Source organism: Pelmatolapia mariae, linkage group LG23 (genome assembly GCF_036321145.2).
Source record: "Pelmatolapia mariae isolate MD_Pm_ZW linkage group LG23, Pm_UMD_F_2, whole genome shotgun sequence".
Taxonomy (NCBI): Eukaryota; Metazoa; Chordata; class Actinopteri; order Cichliformes; family Cichlidae; genus Pelmatolapia; species Pelmatolapia mariae.
Window position 1 is genome coordinate 22,455,944 of NC_086246.1, and position 13,710 is coordinate 22,469,653.

At 40.0% G+C, this 13,710-nt stretch overlaps 1 protein-coding gene across 2 annotated transcripts; it reads left to right on the forward strand.

The window, feature by feature from the left end:
• Positions 1 to 19: 19 nt before the first annotated feature.
• LOC134620196 (glycerol kinase-like) lies at positions 20 to 13,461 on the forward strand. 2 transcript variants are annotated; one of them, XM_063466233.1, is made up of 21 exons: positions 20 to 234; positions 2,022 to 2,095; positions 2,182 to 2,288; positions 2,379 to 2,456; positions 3,360 to 3,439; positions 3,610 to 3,747; positions 3,850 to 3,959; positions 4,088 to 4,154; positions 4,433 to 4,450; positions 6,540 to 6,575; positions 6,683 to 6,750; positions 6,837 to 6,879; positions 6,971 to 7,051; positions 8,094 to 8,172; positions 8,336 to 8,432; positions 8,510 to 8,594; positions 8,719 to 8,839; positions 9,153 to 9,296; positions 9,398 to 9,484; positions 10,692 to 10,778; positions 11,421 to 13,461. In XM_063466233.1, exons 1-21 carry the CDS (start codon positions 142 to 144, stop codon positions 11,429 to 11,431), a joined length of 1,704 nt encoding a protein of 567 aa, XP_063322303.1. In that variant the 5' UTR covers positions 20 to 141; the 3' UTR covers positions 11,432 to 13,461. The 2 variants fall into 2 exon arrangements, with proteins under 2 accessions (XP_063322303.1, XP_063322304.1); XM_063466234.1 differs by lacking the exon at positions 4,433 to 4,450.
• Positions 13,462 to 13,710: the final 249 nt, after the last annotated feature.

The window sequence follows — 13,710 nt, forward strand, 5'->3', positions numbered from 1 at the left end:
AGACAGTTGCGTCATCACTAGTGGCCGCTACGTTTGAAGGCAGCGACTGACCCACCGACTTTGCCTGAGCACGGAACCGCTTCGCCGGTGGGAATAATCGGTTTCCTGTACAGTTCCGTGCCCGTAGCTCCGGGGCTGCCCATGAACGGCACCATGGCCGCGTCTTCCCACCGGATAATGCTGGGGCCACTGGTTGCTGCTATCGACCAGGGCACGAGCTCCACCCGCTTTCTGGTAAGACAAACCGGAGACAGCAGGGGCAGGAGGGTCTCCTCTAGCTAGCGGGTCACATTTAAATGACTGTGGATAGAGCCGCCGGTGTCCTTGGCTGTGCTTTTCATATGGGAACTCACAGTACTGTATCTACAGAGGAAATCTATATATTCATAACAAATGTCTGGTATCGTTTCACTTTACTGCAGTAGCAGTCTGTGCTCCCTGTAAAAAACAAAACATAAGATAAACTACCTTATTCATCAAGTTGGATGATCGTGCCTGGTTCTTGTTTTCCCAATAAATGTTGATTCTGAGCTTCTATTGGAATCTGTATAAAGGGAAATTTGTACCATGTAGGCCTCAATTCCAGGAATGGTTGACAAAGATTTGCACATGAAGGACATGCAGGCAAAAAAAAAGAAGAAGAATAAAGCTAGGAAGGATGCGCTAGTTTCAGTTAACAAGTAGTAAACTTTCCTATAAAGCACCGAACTCAAATAGTAATGCAAGAAATATAAATTACATAGTATTACCAAAAAAAGACAGAAACGTTAGACCGTATGTATAATTTAATGTATTATTTAACAAGAGAAAGGAAGACGAGCCACACACCCAAAACAGTCAGCTACTTTTGATTTAACATGTGTTCTTTTTTTATTTATGTCCTTGGGTGTGGCTGATAGTTGAGTGCCAAGAGTTTAATTGCTCTGAGTCACCTCAGCTGTCAGATAAAGACACATGGGTGAAGTGAATGTGTGTTCTGTGGCATTTAAACGTTACATAACAAGTAAAAGGTAATATTTTTGCTGATTTTATTTATTTACATTTTTTAATGTAGTTTTGCACATTTTATTTTATTTATTGTTCCAGTGTTCTTGCACCGACTGTATCTTTGCATCTAATACCACAAGACACGTGCAGAGGTATTTTCGAAGGTGATAATTGTCCTGGGGGGATATATGCTGTGCAGAGATTACGCTGCTTATCGCTTTAACACTTGCTTCCTCTAACACCGGTTGCATATTGCTATGTCAGGTCTGTCTAGGGTGTACCCCACCTCTTGCCCTGTGACAGCTGAGATAAACTCCAGCCCCCAGTAGAAGTGGAAATCACCAGAGACCCCATAATAGTGAAATATTGTCACAGTACTTCACTCACGATACAATATTTTTAACATTTTGGCGATATGCTAAATATTGCAGTAACATGGATTGCAATGTATCATCTTTTTTCAACTGCAAATTATGTCTTTAAAGTAATTTTTTTTAATCAAAAATGATATTATCCAGTAAGATTAAGTTATCTCACTTCAGTTATTTTTTTTCTACTGCCAAATCAGAATGTCAAACATACCAACACTGGCACTAAAACCTGCCATTATTGTTGCCATAAGATGGCATTTTTGGGTGTAAGGAGGTTTGCTGTCCTATTTTTACTTGTGTGATTAAGTCATCGGCCCAGTCAAAATTAGCAAGTAGCTTTGTCGAGTTTGTCCAATGTCAATTTAATACAAGTTTGCTTGGCTAACGTCATCTCAAGATGGTGGTGCATGAGATGTAATATTCCCAGAGTGTTTTAATTAATTAATTTTAATATATTTTTTTTTCCTTGATGGCAGCTGCATAGAGTCTAGAAAAGCAGGTTTGGGATTCAAGGAATGACAGTTTAAAGTTTAAAGGGAAAATGTAAATGGTGGCGTGGAAAAGCCTTTCATGTTGTTGTGGTGAAACAGGAAAAAAGCAGGCCTGGGAAGCTTTCCCAGAATCCTAACTGTAAAGGCACTGTGACGTTTTGTCTCTTTTAAGGTGTTTAATTCAAAAACGGCAGAGCTCCTCAGCCATCATCAGGTGGAAATCAAACAGAGCTTCCCAAAAGAAGGGTGAGTGATAAAACTACTGAAAGTCCTCCACGTCGCACCACACATGTGCGTCTGTTTTAAAAATGGATTCTTCTCCTGATGTTCAGCTGGGTGGAGGAGGATCCCAAAGAAATCCTGCAGTCGGTGTACGAGTGCATGGAGCGGACATGTGAAAAGCTGACGCAGCTCAACATTGACATCTCCAACATCAAAGGTATTTGTGCATGGGGTTCACGCTGCCACCTGAGTGCCATTTTTCATCCATTTCAAAGCTCTGAAACCTCTGCTGTTTAAATTTGTCCAGCTATTGGAGTGACCAATCAAAGAGAGACCACGCTTGTCTGGGACAAAGAGACGGGGGAGCCTCTCTACAATGCAATCGGTACAGTCTGATATCTCTGTGCGACTTGTTTGATGTGTGTCCTACAGACCTGACATTAGCATTGGAATAAGCACTGACTCTTTAATGCCGCCTGGTATTTTATATTCTATTCATTCGCGTTTTAAATCTTGCTTTTTTGAATTTATTGAGCTATTTGTATAGATAAAGGCACTTTATTGATCTTTATTATTTTATTAAGCTGTTTACCTGGTGTAACTTGATTATATTCATTTAGATTTTTGTTTATTTTAGCTACTTAATTGAACGCCTTCTTTTTGTGTAGTTTTAACCTTTCAGTTTTTGCTTTGTCATGTTGTTTTAGTTATAAAGTGGTGCTTTTCACTTCTGTTTGAGCCTCATTCACACACATACATTCACACTCTAATGAATGCATTAGGGGCATCTTGGGATTCAGTATCTTTGCCCTCGACTTCCAGACTGGAGGAGCGAGGGATCAAACCACCAATCTCACAATAAGTAGATGACTGTGGTGGAACAGCAGATTCACATCATGGATGTGCATGCTGTCATGTTATTATGGACCAAAACCTCTGAGGGATGTTTCCAGCACCCTGCTTGGAAAATGTACCTAATAATTTGGCCAGTGAGTGTATGCAGCCTCTCAGTTCCCTCCAAAAAGCCAACTTTATTTTTATTGGCTCCCCCTCACCTGACTTCCTCCAACAGAATTCCCACCTTTGCATCTTTATGAGGACACAAGAAATCTGGACCCAGCTGGCATCAGCTTGGCACAAGAGCATTTATCGCTTAATGTTTTGGCCCGCAGGGATTTCTGGTTTATACACTGCCATGTTCAACACAAGCAGCCATGACTGTTACTACATCGGGGTGCTGTTGGTCTGATTGTGGATGTTGTGAAATAATTGCCATGCCTCTATTTAGTGTGGCTGGACCTGCGGACTCAGTCAACGGTTGAGCGGCTTATAAATAAAACTCCAGGAAGAAATAAGAACCACTTGAAGGTAACGTTGATCCATGTTTGAGTTTGCACTTTTGTTCTGTTGAGTGCAGTTTAGGTAGGATGGCGTTGGCTATTTTCATCTATTTGAGTATGTAATGTTTTTTAATCCCTGTGTATTTTGTGTATGGCCTCACATAAGAGATTCACATTCATGTCATTGCCACCCTGCAGCATAAAACGGGGCTCCCGATCAGCACTTACTTCAGCGCCGTCAAACTTCGCTGGTTGATGGACAACGTGGACGAGGTCCACCAAGCTGTGGTGTCGCACCGCGCCATGTTCGGCACAGTCGACTCCTGGCTTATTTGGGTAGTCACAGGCTTCCTTCTTTAAGAGAAGTCATAGACATGTTCTTTGAAAAAAGTGGAAAACTATATTGACTTTATTTGTGTGTCTTTATTTGTGGCTCAGTGTCTGACAGGGGGTAAGTCAGGCGGAGTCCACTGCACGGACGTGACCAACGCCAGCAGAACCATGCTGTTTAACATTCACACAATGGACTGGGATCCAGAACTTTGCAAGTATGAGAGCTGAAAGTCACATCATAGTTATTTATGTATTCTATCATATTGGTGAAGAGGGTGGGGAAATATCACTTATAACACCTCTAAAATTATTCTGCTGAAGTCTCACCTCTCAATGCCATCAGATATTTTGGTATTCCTATGGAGATCTTACCCAGGGTGAGGAGCTCATCAGAAATATACGGCCTTATGGTAAGCATAGGCACACTGTCTCTCCTAATCACAAAATCACTATAATCTGTGGTTATATTAACTTTTTACACTAAAGATTTCACTGTTAGAATGACTCTAGTGTTCAGAGAGTGCATTGCCTCATGCAGCGAGACACTAAAAGATGATAGATAAGAGTTTTGTTTTGTGTTTGTACTTATCTCAGTGTGCTTTCAGACTGTTTAAATGCATGAAAGTTGATTGAGAAATTCTTTTAGGCATTTTTTTGTGTGCCATTGTCTCTCTTCTCTCACTGGTAGAAAATATGTTCTAGCCGGGTAAGTAAGAACTCACCATCCCTATTTTCCCTCACATGCAAAGCCAACCCATCCTGCTTTTAACCCGACACAAACACACCATCACTTAGTGCATTTCCAAGATTCATATGAAGGCTAATGTTTCCATTAGATTAAGCATCAAGCATTTAGAGTAGAGGTGGGAATAAGAGTAACCTCTGATAAGATGCTATTGTGATATCTGTGTAGCCAAAGACGGAAAAACAATGTAAAAAGGTAAAAAGCAAGAATTATGAATAAACTGAAGAAAGATCAGTGTTTTCACTATCTATTTTCACTATGATGTGACTTTAGTAACTAAATATAAAAACATACAGAAAGTGTTTTTACTTTTAGTCTTTGTCACGCTAGGAAAGGTTTATCACTGCAGCCTGCCTGTTGATGCTTTGGGTGGGCATGTTTTTTTTTTTTTTTTGTTTTTGGCTGAGCCCAAATGCACGTGGCAAAGCAGCTCTTTTTCTTTCACGCACCCATTTTGAGTAGATCCAGAGTGACTGTGCATACATGGAAACTAAATCTTTGCCCCGACTTCAGCCGGGCTCTAAAAACAAAAACATAAATAAAACAGGCTGTCCCACTGGGACACAAGAGCCCACTACAGTCGCCACATTGGTTGTGCTGCCGCTCAGATAAAACCTCTGAATGACTACAAGTATGGGAGCAGAGAAAAACGAAACTGGAATCAAATTGCTTTTCAAAGTTGAAATTCTTGCAACATCTCTCTCTGTATAATCTGCCAATCTCTGATCTTCCACGCTGATGTCTCATTGAAATGTTGGCAACAACTGACATGATCCCACATGCAGCACTCATGCGAGGTTACAAAAACAGAGAGGTAGATGGACTGGTTCTTTTATAGCGACATGCCTCATTAATACATGCATTCTTTTCTACACCGAAGTGCTTCCAATCTAACATTCACACACATTTACACTCCCATCGATGCATCGGAGAGTTACTTTGGGGTTAAGCATCTTGCCCAACCATATTTTGGCGTGGACACTGGAAAGTGGATCGAAGCACCAACCTTCGAATTAGTAGAAGACCTGCTCTGCCTCCTGAGCTACAGCCACCCTAATAGAAGTGCACGATCAACCAAAATACTATCAAATGCAGCTTGTGCCAACTGGCATCTGTTCGTGAGGTCCACAGCTGTGGGTATAGTGGGCCCTTTAAGATGTCTATGTGACTGTGAGTTAATTGTGTTCACAAAGTGCTGTACTCAAATCTCACCTCATGTTAAAAAAACCTCTCCATGTTACAATAACAGTGAAACTAATAAGCATCTAAATTTAAAAAAAAAAGAATTTTCAAACTGTAAACACTAAATAATGTCAGTAATATTTGCTCCAAAGATTTCCCCTCAGTCATTATAAAGCATTGTTCTTATCACAGCTCATTTTGCTGCCCCCAAGTGACCGATTGCAGGCATTGCCATCAACAGAGCAGAGAAACTGTAGAAGTAGAAAAGACCAGTGAGTGTTTTCACAGCCAGTACACAACCATGTCAGCTCTATTGGAAATGTGCTAGATGGACCCTGTTCACTGTGGTGGCATGCTCCTTGGGTGGTTGTCATTGGTGGACCATCTTCTTCTCCTCCAGCGTCCCATCTTCTAAATCTCTTCACTCTTGGGCACGATTTTATTTCACCGACTTTTTATATGTTCTCTTTTTAAACGTCAAACCGAAGCCACGTGTAGGAGTGAAGACATTTTAGTAGAGGTACAGGTTCACACTCACCCGCCTTTGTTTCCCTCACTGTGATTTCACTGTTGCACTAAACTCTGTACAATTCAAATTTCAGCAGTATGTTTTTGTTATTTGGCTTCATACAGTCAAATAATGATGAATTCCCCCCCCTCCCCCCTTTTTTTTGTTTTCAGGCTATTGTTCATAGTGGTTAAAATTAAGTTTTTGTGCTATTGGTTTAAGATTTTAACAACAACAAAAAAAAAACAAAAAACCAGTTATAATCAGGCGTGAGTGTCAACATCTATTTAATACAAGAGACAGTTGATGCCATTTTACTGTTAGGCGCTTATACTTGCTTTCATTTTTTTCTCTTGACAGAAATCAGGGGCTCTTTCAGGTATTCCAATATCAGGGGTAAGTCTGACTTAATTTTTTATTTTTTTAACATTGTTTTAGTGTTTTTCATGCAGTGTGAGAGGTTAATCCAATATGTGTTTGTATTTTATTTAAAAAATAAACAGTGTCTTGGAGATCAGTCAGCAGCACTTGTTGGACAGATGTGCTTTCAGGACGGGCAGGCTAAAAACACGTAGGTGGTATTTATAGGTTTGCTTTTTATTAAAACTTGACACCTTTGCTAAAAATCCAGCTAAATATGAGTTTATTATGTTTCAGGTATGGGACTGGCTGCTTTCTCCTGCGAAACACTGGGGTTAAGGTCCTCTACCTAAGACTTGAGTTTAAACACTGTGGTACCATCGTACAGGCATTTACATAATGCTACTTTTCTTGTGTCTGCTGTTTTACAGCCTGTGATGTCAGAGCACGGACTTCTGACCACTGTGGCGTACAAACTTGGTCGGGACAAGCCTGCCTGTTATGCACTGGAGGTACAGTATATATAAATGAAGTGATATTTGACATGAATATCAAAATGATAACGCCCACTTTCATAATATTCTCTAATCCTTCAGCTCTTTTCCGAAGTGTGGAGGACAAAAACTGCCAAAATCAAAAACACATGATTGACTTTGTAAAACAAAAAAACAAAAAAAAAAACTTAACAAATTATTATTAAAACGAAGTTAAAACTCTTTCACGTGTTCCGATATAAGGTTTTCATGATTTTTCATAAAATCCAATATTTTAATGAATTTCATGTCATAAAACCAAGAAAACGCAAATATTTTAGAAATCTGTCAAAAACGTGTTTAAAGCTAAGAATGACGGAAGTCACGTTTTTATTCTCAAATTTGAGCTGGCACAGTGGGCACTGTATACATTTGAATGACAGACCCCTGTTCAATGTAGTGTAAATGTATAAACAAGGTTTAAAAAGAATAAATACAACTGGGGAAAAGTGAGCAGGAAATGCAAAGGCAAGATCAATTTAAAAAAGTAGAAGAAGAAGGAATTAAAGATAAACAAAGAAAATGAAATAAATTATAAAATAGGGGGATCAATACAGATGTGAGTATATGTAGATTGCAGCTAATGTAGTTTAGCATTTTGTAATTGGTTTTATTTATTTTTTTTATTCCGTTTTGACTTTTTGTTTTTAACTCAGGTTAGTTTCAGAGTGGAGGGCAGAGGCGATATTTAAGGAAATCAGAATAGGACACACACACACACACACACATACAATGAACACACACATCAGCTGAAATTGATTTTTTTTCTTTACTAAAAACCAAGGACATTTTTACTTTAGTTAGCTAAAAAAAATTACTATTTTTTTTACACCTAAGTTTAGTTTTTAGTTTAGATTTAGTGTCATGTAGTGTTAATTTTCTGATTTCTTAAGTGAACTATTTATGTTTTTAGATCTTGGCCCATTTAGTCTTCCAAAGAGGATACAGAAATGTGAGTATCCCTGAATTGACAGGTAATCTGAATATGTATTGTTTTTGTTTTCCTGCTCTTTGCTGTCAGGGCTCTGTGGCCATCGCTGGAGCTGTGGTCCGCTGGTTGCAGGACAATCTCGGGATCATTGGATCATCTGAAGAACTTGGTAGGTTCTGCTCTTGGTTCGGGGCATGTGGTGTATCCGGATTATCTGTAAAAGGAATAATAAAAGTTGACTTTGTACATGTATAAACTAGACAGCTGTTTATGACATCAGTGTTCACAGAATTTTTACTTCATTTGCCGTTTTGTGTTTTTTCCCCCTGCAGAGAAGTTGGCTGCTTCTGTCGGCACATCTTACGGCTGCTACTTCGTTCCTGCGTTTTCGGGCCTTTACGCACCTTACTGGGAGCCCAGCGCACGAGGGTACTGAGACTGTGGTGAACATCTTAAAGCGTCTGCTGAAATGCACCTCTCTGAATCAAACTTTCTCCGTGTCACAGAATCATTTGCGGGCTAACTCAGTTCACTAATAAGAGCCACCTCGCTTTTGCTGCGCTGGAAGCCGTCTGTTTCCAGACACGAGAGGTACGCGCTTTCTTCTCTAATCAGTCACCACAGAAAAAGTAGCGAAAAGTGAAAACTAGTGTTCAGCAAGTGAAATGTTTGTCTTTGCTTTAAAAAAAACCCATTGATATGATGATGTGCGCAGATACTGGACGCCATGAACCAGGACAGCGGCATCCCGCTGACACAGCTCCAGGTAGACGGAGGAATGACATCCAACAAGCTGCTGATGCAGCTGCAGGCGGACATCCTCTGCATCCCTGTTGGTAGGAGTGCCGTTCACACCGCTCGAGTTTTTAAAAGGATCCATGTCATGCCACAAGGAAGTTGACACGGTTATTTGTTGAGCAGTGACCAAACCAGTCATGCAACCACAAGTTATATCCATTTATCTGATGTAAAACTACTGGACAAGAAATGCTACTATAGGCCTCTCTGACTTTTGCTGTTCTAAGTTGAGCCACTATCATAAGTGTTTTTTCATATGTAGTATGATGTATAATAACTCATTCATATATACATGTATTTGTCATTTTTCTGTTGTTATTAATTATGAGTAAATATAATGTCCATTTCCAGTGAAACCATCCATGCCTGAGACCACAGCTCTCGGTGCAGCGATGGCAGCAGGAGCAGCAGAGGGGGTGAGCGTTTGGAGTCTGAACCCCGAGGACCTGAGCGAAGTGACGTCAGAGAAGTTCGAACCTCAAATCAACCCCGAAGGTACGTTGGGCTGCTGCCAGAGCTCTGGCTGGCTGATGAGATCAGATAATGCTTAAAACATGTGATGCTTAAAAGTAAACACACTTATCTTTGTTCTACAGAGAGCGAGTTTCGATATGCTCGGTGGAAGAAGGCTGTTGAGAAATCCATGAACTGGGAGACGACGGAGCCTGTTTGCAATGGAAACGGTGGGCAGCACTCACAACTCAGAACAGGTTTAAACTCTAAGACGAGGCCATAAATCAAAAAAGTGAATGACACTTAAATGCACCTCAAACAATAAAAGACGCATTCATGTATTTTGACGCCTGTCGTTTAAAAAAACGTTACTGCCCTGATATTACTGATATGTGATTTTAGTCAAAACATTATGAAGCTCATGAGTTTATCCAAGACTCATATCAATCTGTAATCTGGTGTAGTCAAATTAGGTGATTATTATGCTGTATGGGGATGTTCTTCTGTTGTTATCAGGAGAACATCCCCATTTGTGTCACTAACACTATCATGCAGCTCTGTGCTTGCAATGAATATTTTTAAAATATTGTTCCTGAAAAACTCATTTATATGTTCAAGAAGCTAAGATAAAATGCAGTACTGTGCAAAACTCTTGTACTATGTTGAGGTCCAGGCTCTGGGGTGGCCAATCTACGACTGCTTGGGTTTTACTGTGCGTTTTTCTATCTAGGTATGCTTTTCCTTTATCAGCAGTGTGTTTGGGATCATTGCCATGCTGATAAATGAAGCTGCTGCCAATCAAAGCTTAAAATTGGTTCTCTGAGTAGACACAACACTGGTTCAGCCCCTGAGTTAGCTTTTTTTTATGCCTGAATGATTTATAGGTCTCAACAAACAAAAATCATTCCTCTGAAAATAGGCAGGTACAAGGACTGGAATGAAAATGAGTGAAAAAGCAACCAATGTCCAAAGAACACCTTTGAAAGACCTTAAAAAATTCTGGAGAACTGTTGCTCAACTCCGCTTTAAGAAATGAAAAGAAACTCTGGGTGCTTGGAAGCAAAAATCACACTATACTGATTCTAAGATATCTATGTTTATTCCTAATTAATGTTACAACATATATTTATATTATTTTAATATATTTAATATATTTATATTGTTCAACTTTGACATCTAACACATGTGTTACATTATTATAGTCAGTATTGTTCTGGTAAATTTACCAGTATATGGATCTTTACCTGAAACCCAAGCAGCGCAGGGGTTTGGTAGTATAAGGAAATGACGAGTGGATCAAGACTTTTGCAAAGTAGTGTATTTTTTCCTATGTTACTACAGTGTGCAGAGGTAGAGGCCATTTTGACTTGTTTGTAGTTCGCTGCTCAGAATCATCGTCTCTCTTCTTCTCTGTTCCGCGCTCGTTTCGTGGAAAAGGTGAAACCAGTATCTTCAGCAGCGTCCCGCTTGGCTTCTACATCATTGGCAGCATGCTGATGTTAATCGGAGCTAAATACCTCACAGGTCAGTATGTCTACTCTATACTCTTACGTGATGCCAGTGTTTACGTGTGTCACAGGTGGAGCAGATGTCTCGGGCGCACAGCTCCAGTTGCGAGCACAGAAGCTCCACCTACCTGTTGTTTGCATTCACAGGAATGTTAGCTTAAAGGGAGGGTAATGGCAGCTAAAAAGGCTTGTTTCAGTCAGAGCATGAACTGATGAGGTGAAGCAAGTTCCAGGAAATGAAAATTATTTTGAACAGTGACTCATTAAAAACTGCTCTGGTATAGTGACAGAATAAAAACAAGTAACTGAGGGTGTTGTAGGTAAACATTGCAGGTTAAACATGATGAACTTTTTTGGAAACGAGTTTCCAAAGTCGCTTAATTAAAGTTCAGATTTCCTAACTTGACAACTATCACTCTACATAATAAAAAGAGCTCGTGTTCCACCCTGTTCATGGTTGTAGTGCCAGCTGTTCAGATTTTTAAAAACAAATTACCAAATTACCTTTGCAAGCATTCAATTGGAACAGTTTGACATTAGGTGAGCTTTTGTGTTAGTAAGGCTTTTTAACAGTGTAATAAATTCTATTTGACAGCTCTAGTGGAGAGTAAACCTTTCTCAAAATGAAATGTGTGCCCCTTTGTTACTTTTCTTTCAGGCCACAAGTAGACTGTGATTTCTGGAGGCATTAAATTGACATGGGGGGGAGAGAGGAAACAGGACCAGCGCTTGTGCTCTTGTTGAAATCTTACCCGAAAATCATTCCAGAGAGAGAGACAGACCTCCTACTGAGCCTCACCGCCGAATACGAAATCAGGACAACTCTGACTAACGGGACATCTTCAGTATCATTTTCATGGTTATTTAATTTTTAAAAAATTATATTTGTGGCAAAGAACACATCAGTACGGTATCCATTAATTTTACAAGCTTTGCACATGCAGTGTTTCCTTTCCTTTTTTACAGGGTGATGAATTTCTGACTATTTATGTAGATACTTGTTTATGTGTAAGTGCGAGATGCTGTCTAATTTGTTTGTCACTGTTAACCTTGAACTGTCTAACCCTCAGACGCTCCACAGTGAGCTACAGGAACTTTTTTTAGAGCACTTTATAATTTTTTTCTTTGTTTTTGTTTAGAAGATCTGTCCTAACGAGTCTTTGTATGGTGTATATGTATTTTTTCTTGTTTTGAACAGTTGGGATAAAGACACAGAAAGTTTGAGGTAGTCTGTAGTAAAACTGAAGGGACAGGTGGGACGTGGTGCACTGACGGGTCTGCTTTTAGTGAAAGGTGAACCTGTTACATACTTGATCGGTTGTTTAAAAACAAAAAGTGGGAAAAACGCGATGCAGCGAAGGATGGGGACAACTGGATATCCATGGGAGTGCAGTGTATGAGGAAAGCCGCACATGCATATTCTTACACCAGGAAACAAAAACGGCAGCAGCAGGTTATAACTTGTTTACCGTTCAGCCCAAAATGGATTCAATGTGTAAGCCTAGTCATGGTTGACAAGGTCGGTTCGCCCTGAAATTCATCTGTGATCATCCAGATTAAGCTGGTACGCTCATTTTTGGGCGACGCCTGCTTTTTGTTGAATGTACTCGATAAGCGAAAAAATAAAAAAAAATAAGTAAAGCATTTAAAAAAAAAAAAAAAATCAACAAATTACAGTGGCAGCTGAAATACTTTCAGTATCGCTGCAGTGAAAACAGCCATCTACCCTGATGAAAGGCTCATGCTGGTGGTAACAGAATGTAATCTCTGAAGGCATCCCTCCCCACCCTTTTCCCCCTCCATCTCCCCACATTGATTGAGCTGTGATGTTGGCTAGCTGCCTGCATTGTTTGGCTGGAGATGTATGCGGCAGAATATCGCTCACAGCAAAGCTTGTGGCTTTTTTTTTCTTTTTTTAATTAACTGTAGCAACCTGTTTATTTCTGAGTCACAATTACAGCTAAACATATTTTGTTTTTAACATGTTGAGCTCCGTTTAAGTTTCACTACACCCAGTGGGAAATCGTCTAAATTGTGCAAGTCGCACCTAAACAGGCCGTGATTACGATGTGTAAACATGATTTCCGTCGCTCTGAGCGACTGGTTGTACCTCTGTGGGCTTTAAAAAAATGTATTTAAAATGATGGAAGTTAGTTTCCAGGTCATGCAAAACATGCTTCTGATATGCAAATGAACGCTCGTTTGAAACAAACTTTAACTTGCTGCACTAAAACGTAAAGGTTCAGAACGTTTCTCCGGTGAAATGATTCAAACCGACGCAAGCTCTTTAAGTGGCTCTCTTTGCTTCGTGGTCGGGGCTTAAGTTTGAGTCGGGCCTGATGAAGTACGAGCGTCCCTGGTTGGGAAGGTTGTAGGCAGTACATGTTTGTTTCTGTGCTTGCTCTCTGTAACCCTGGACTATTAAATTATGCAGCCCTCTTATGACGTGAAAATGCTGAATATTCTGATATAAAGAGTTTACAAATGAATATGTGAGAGGAAAGCAATGGAAGAACAAAGTGTAACTGCCAACGTTTGCCCCCTGACCTTTAACTGTGAAATGGGAAAATTGCTTTGAATAGTGACATCACCTCCCTGCATGTCCTTACCTGAAACGCACCAACAGTGGAAAGTATTTGTACTTGTCATGTGAACTGGTGTTTTTCTTGCCGTCACATTAAAGAGCGATTTCACCCAAACTCTGCTGCTCCAGGTGTGCTGACCTCTTTGAAGATTGTAGGTCAGATCTGCAGGAAAAGAGAAACTGCGAACTAACCCTCAGAGTTGAGAAATGTTTGAAATGAGGAAAAGGATGTGCATGCCATCGCTTTTCAAGTGACAGTTTCCTTGTTGAAGTGACATGTTATTATTAGAGAGATGTGTAATGACACATGACCAACAAATGCAGAGTCAGTACGTTTTTGCTTTCAGTGAAATGAAATCTAACA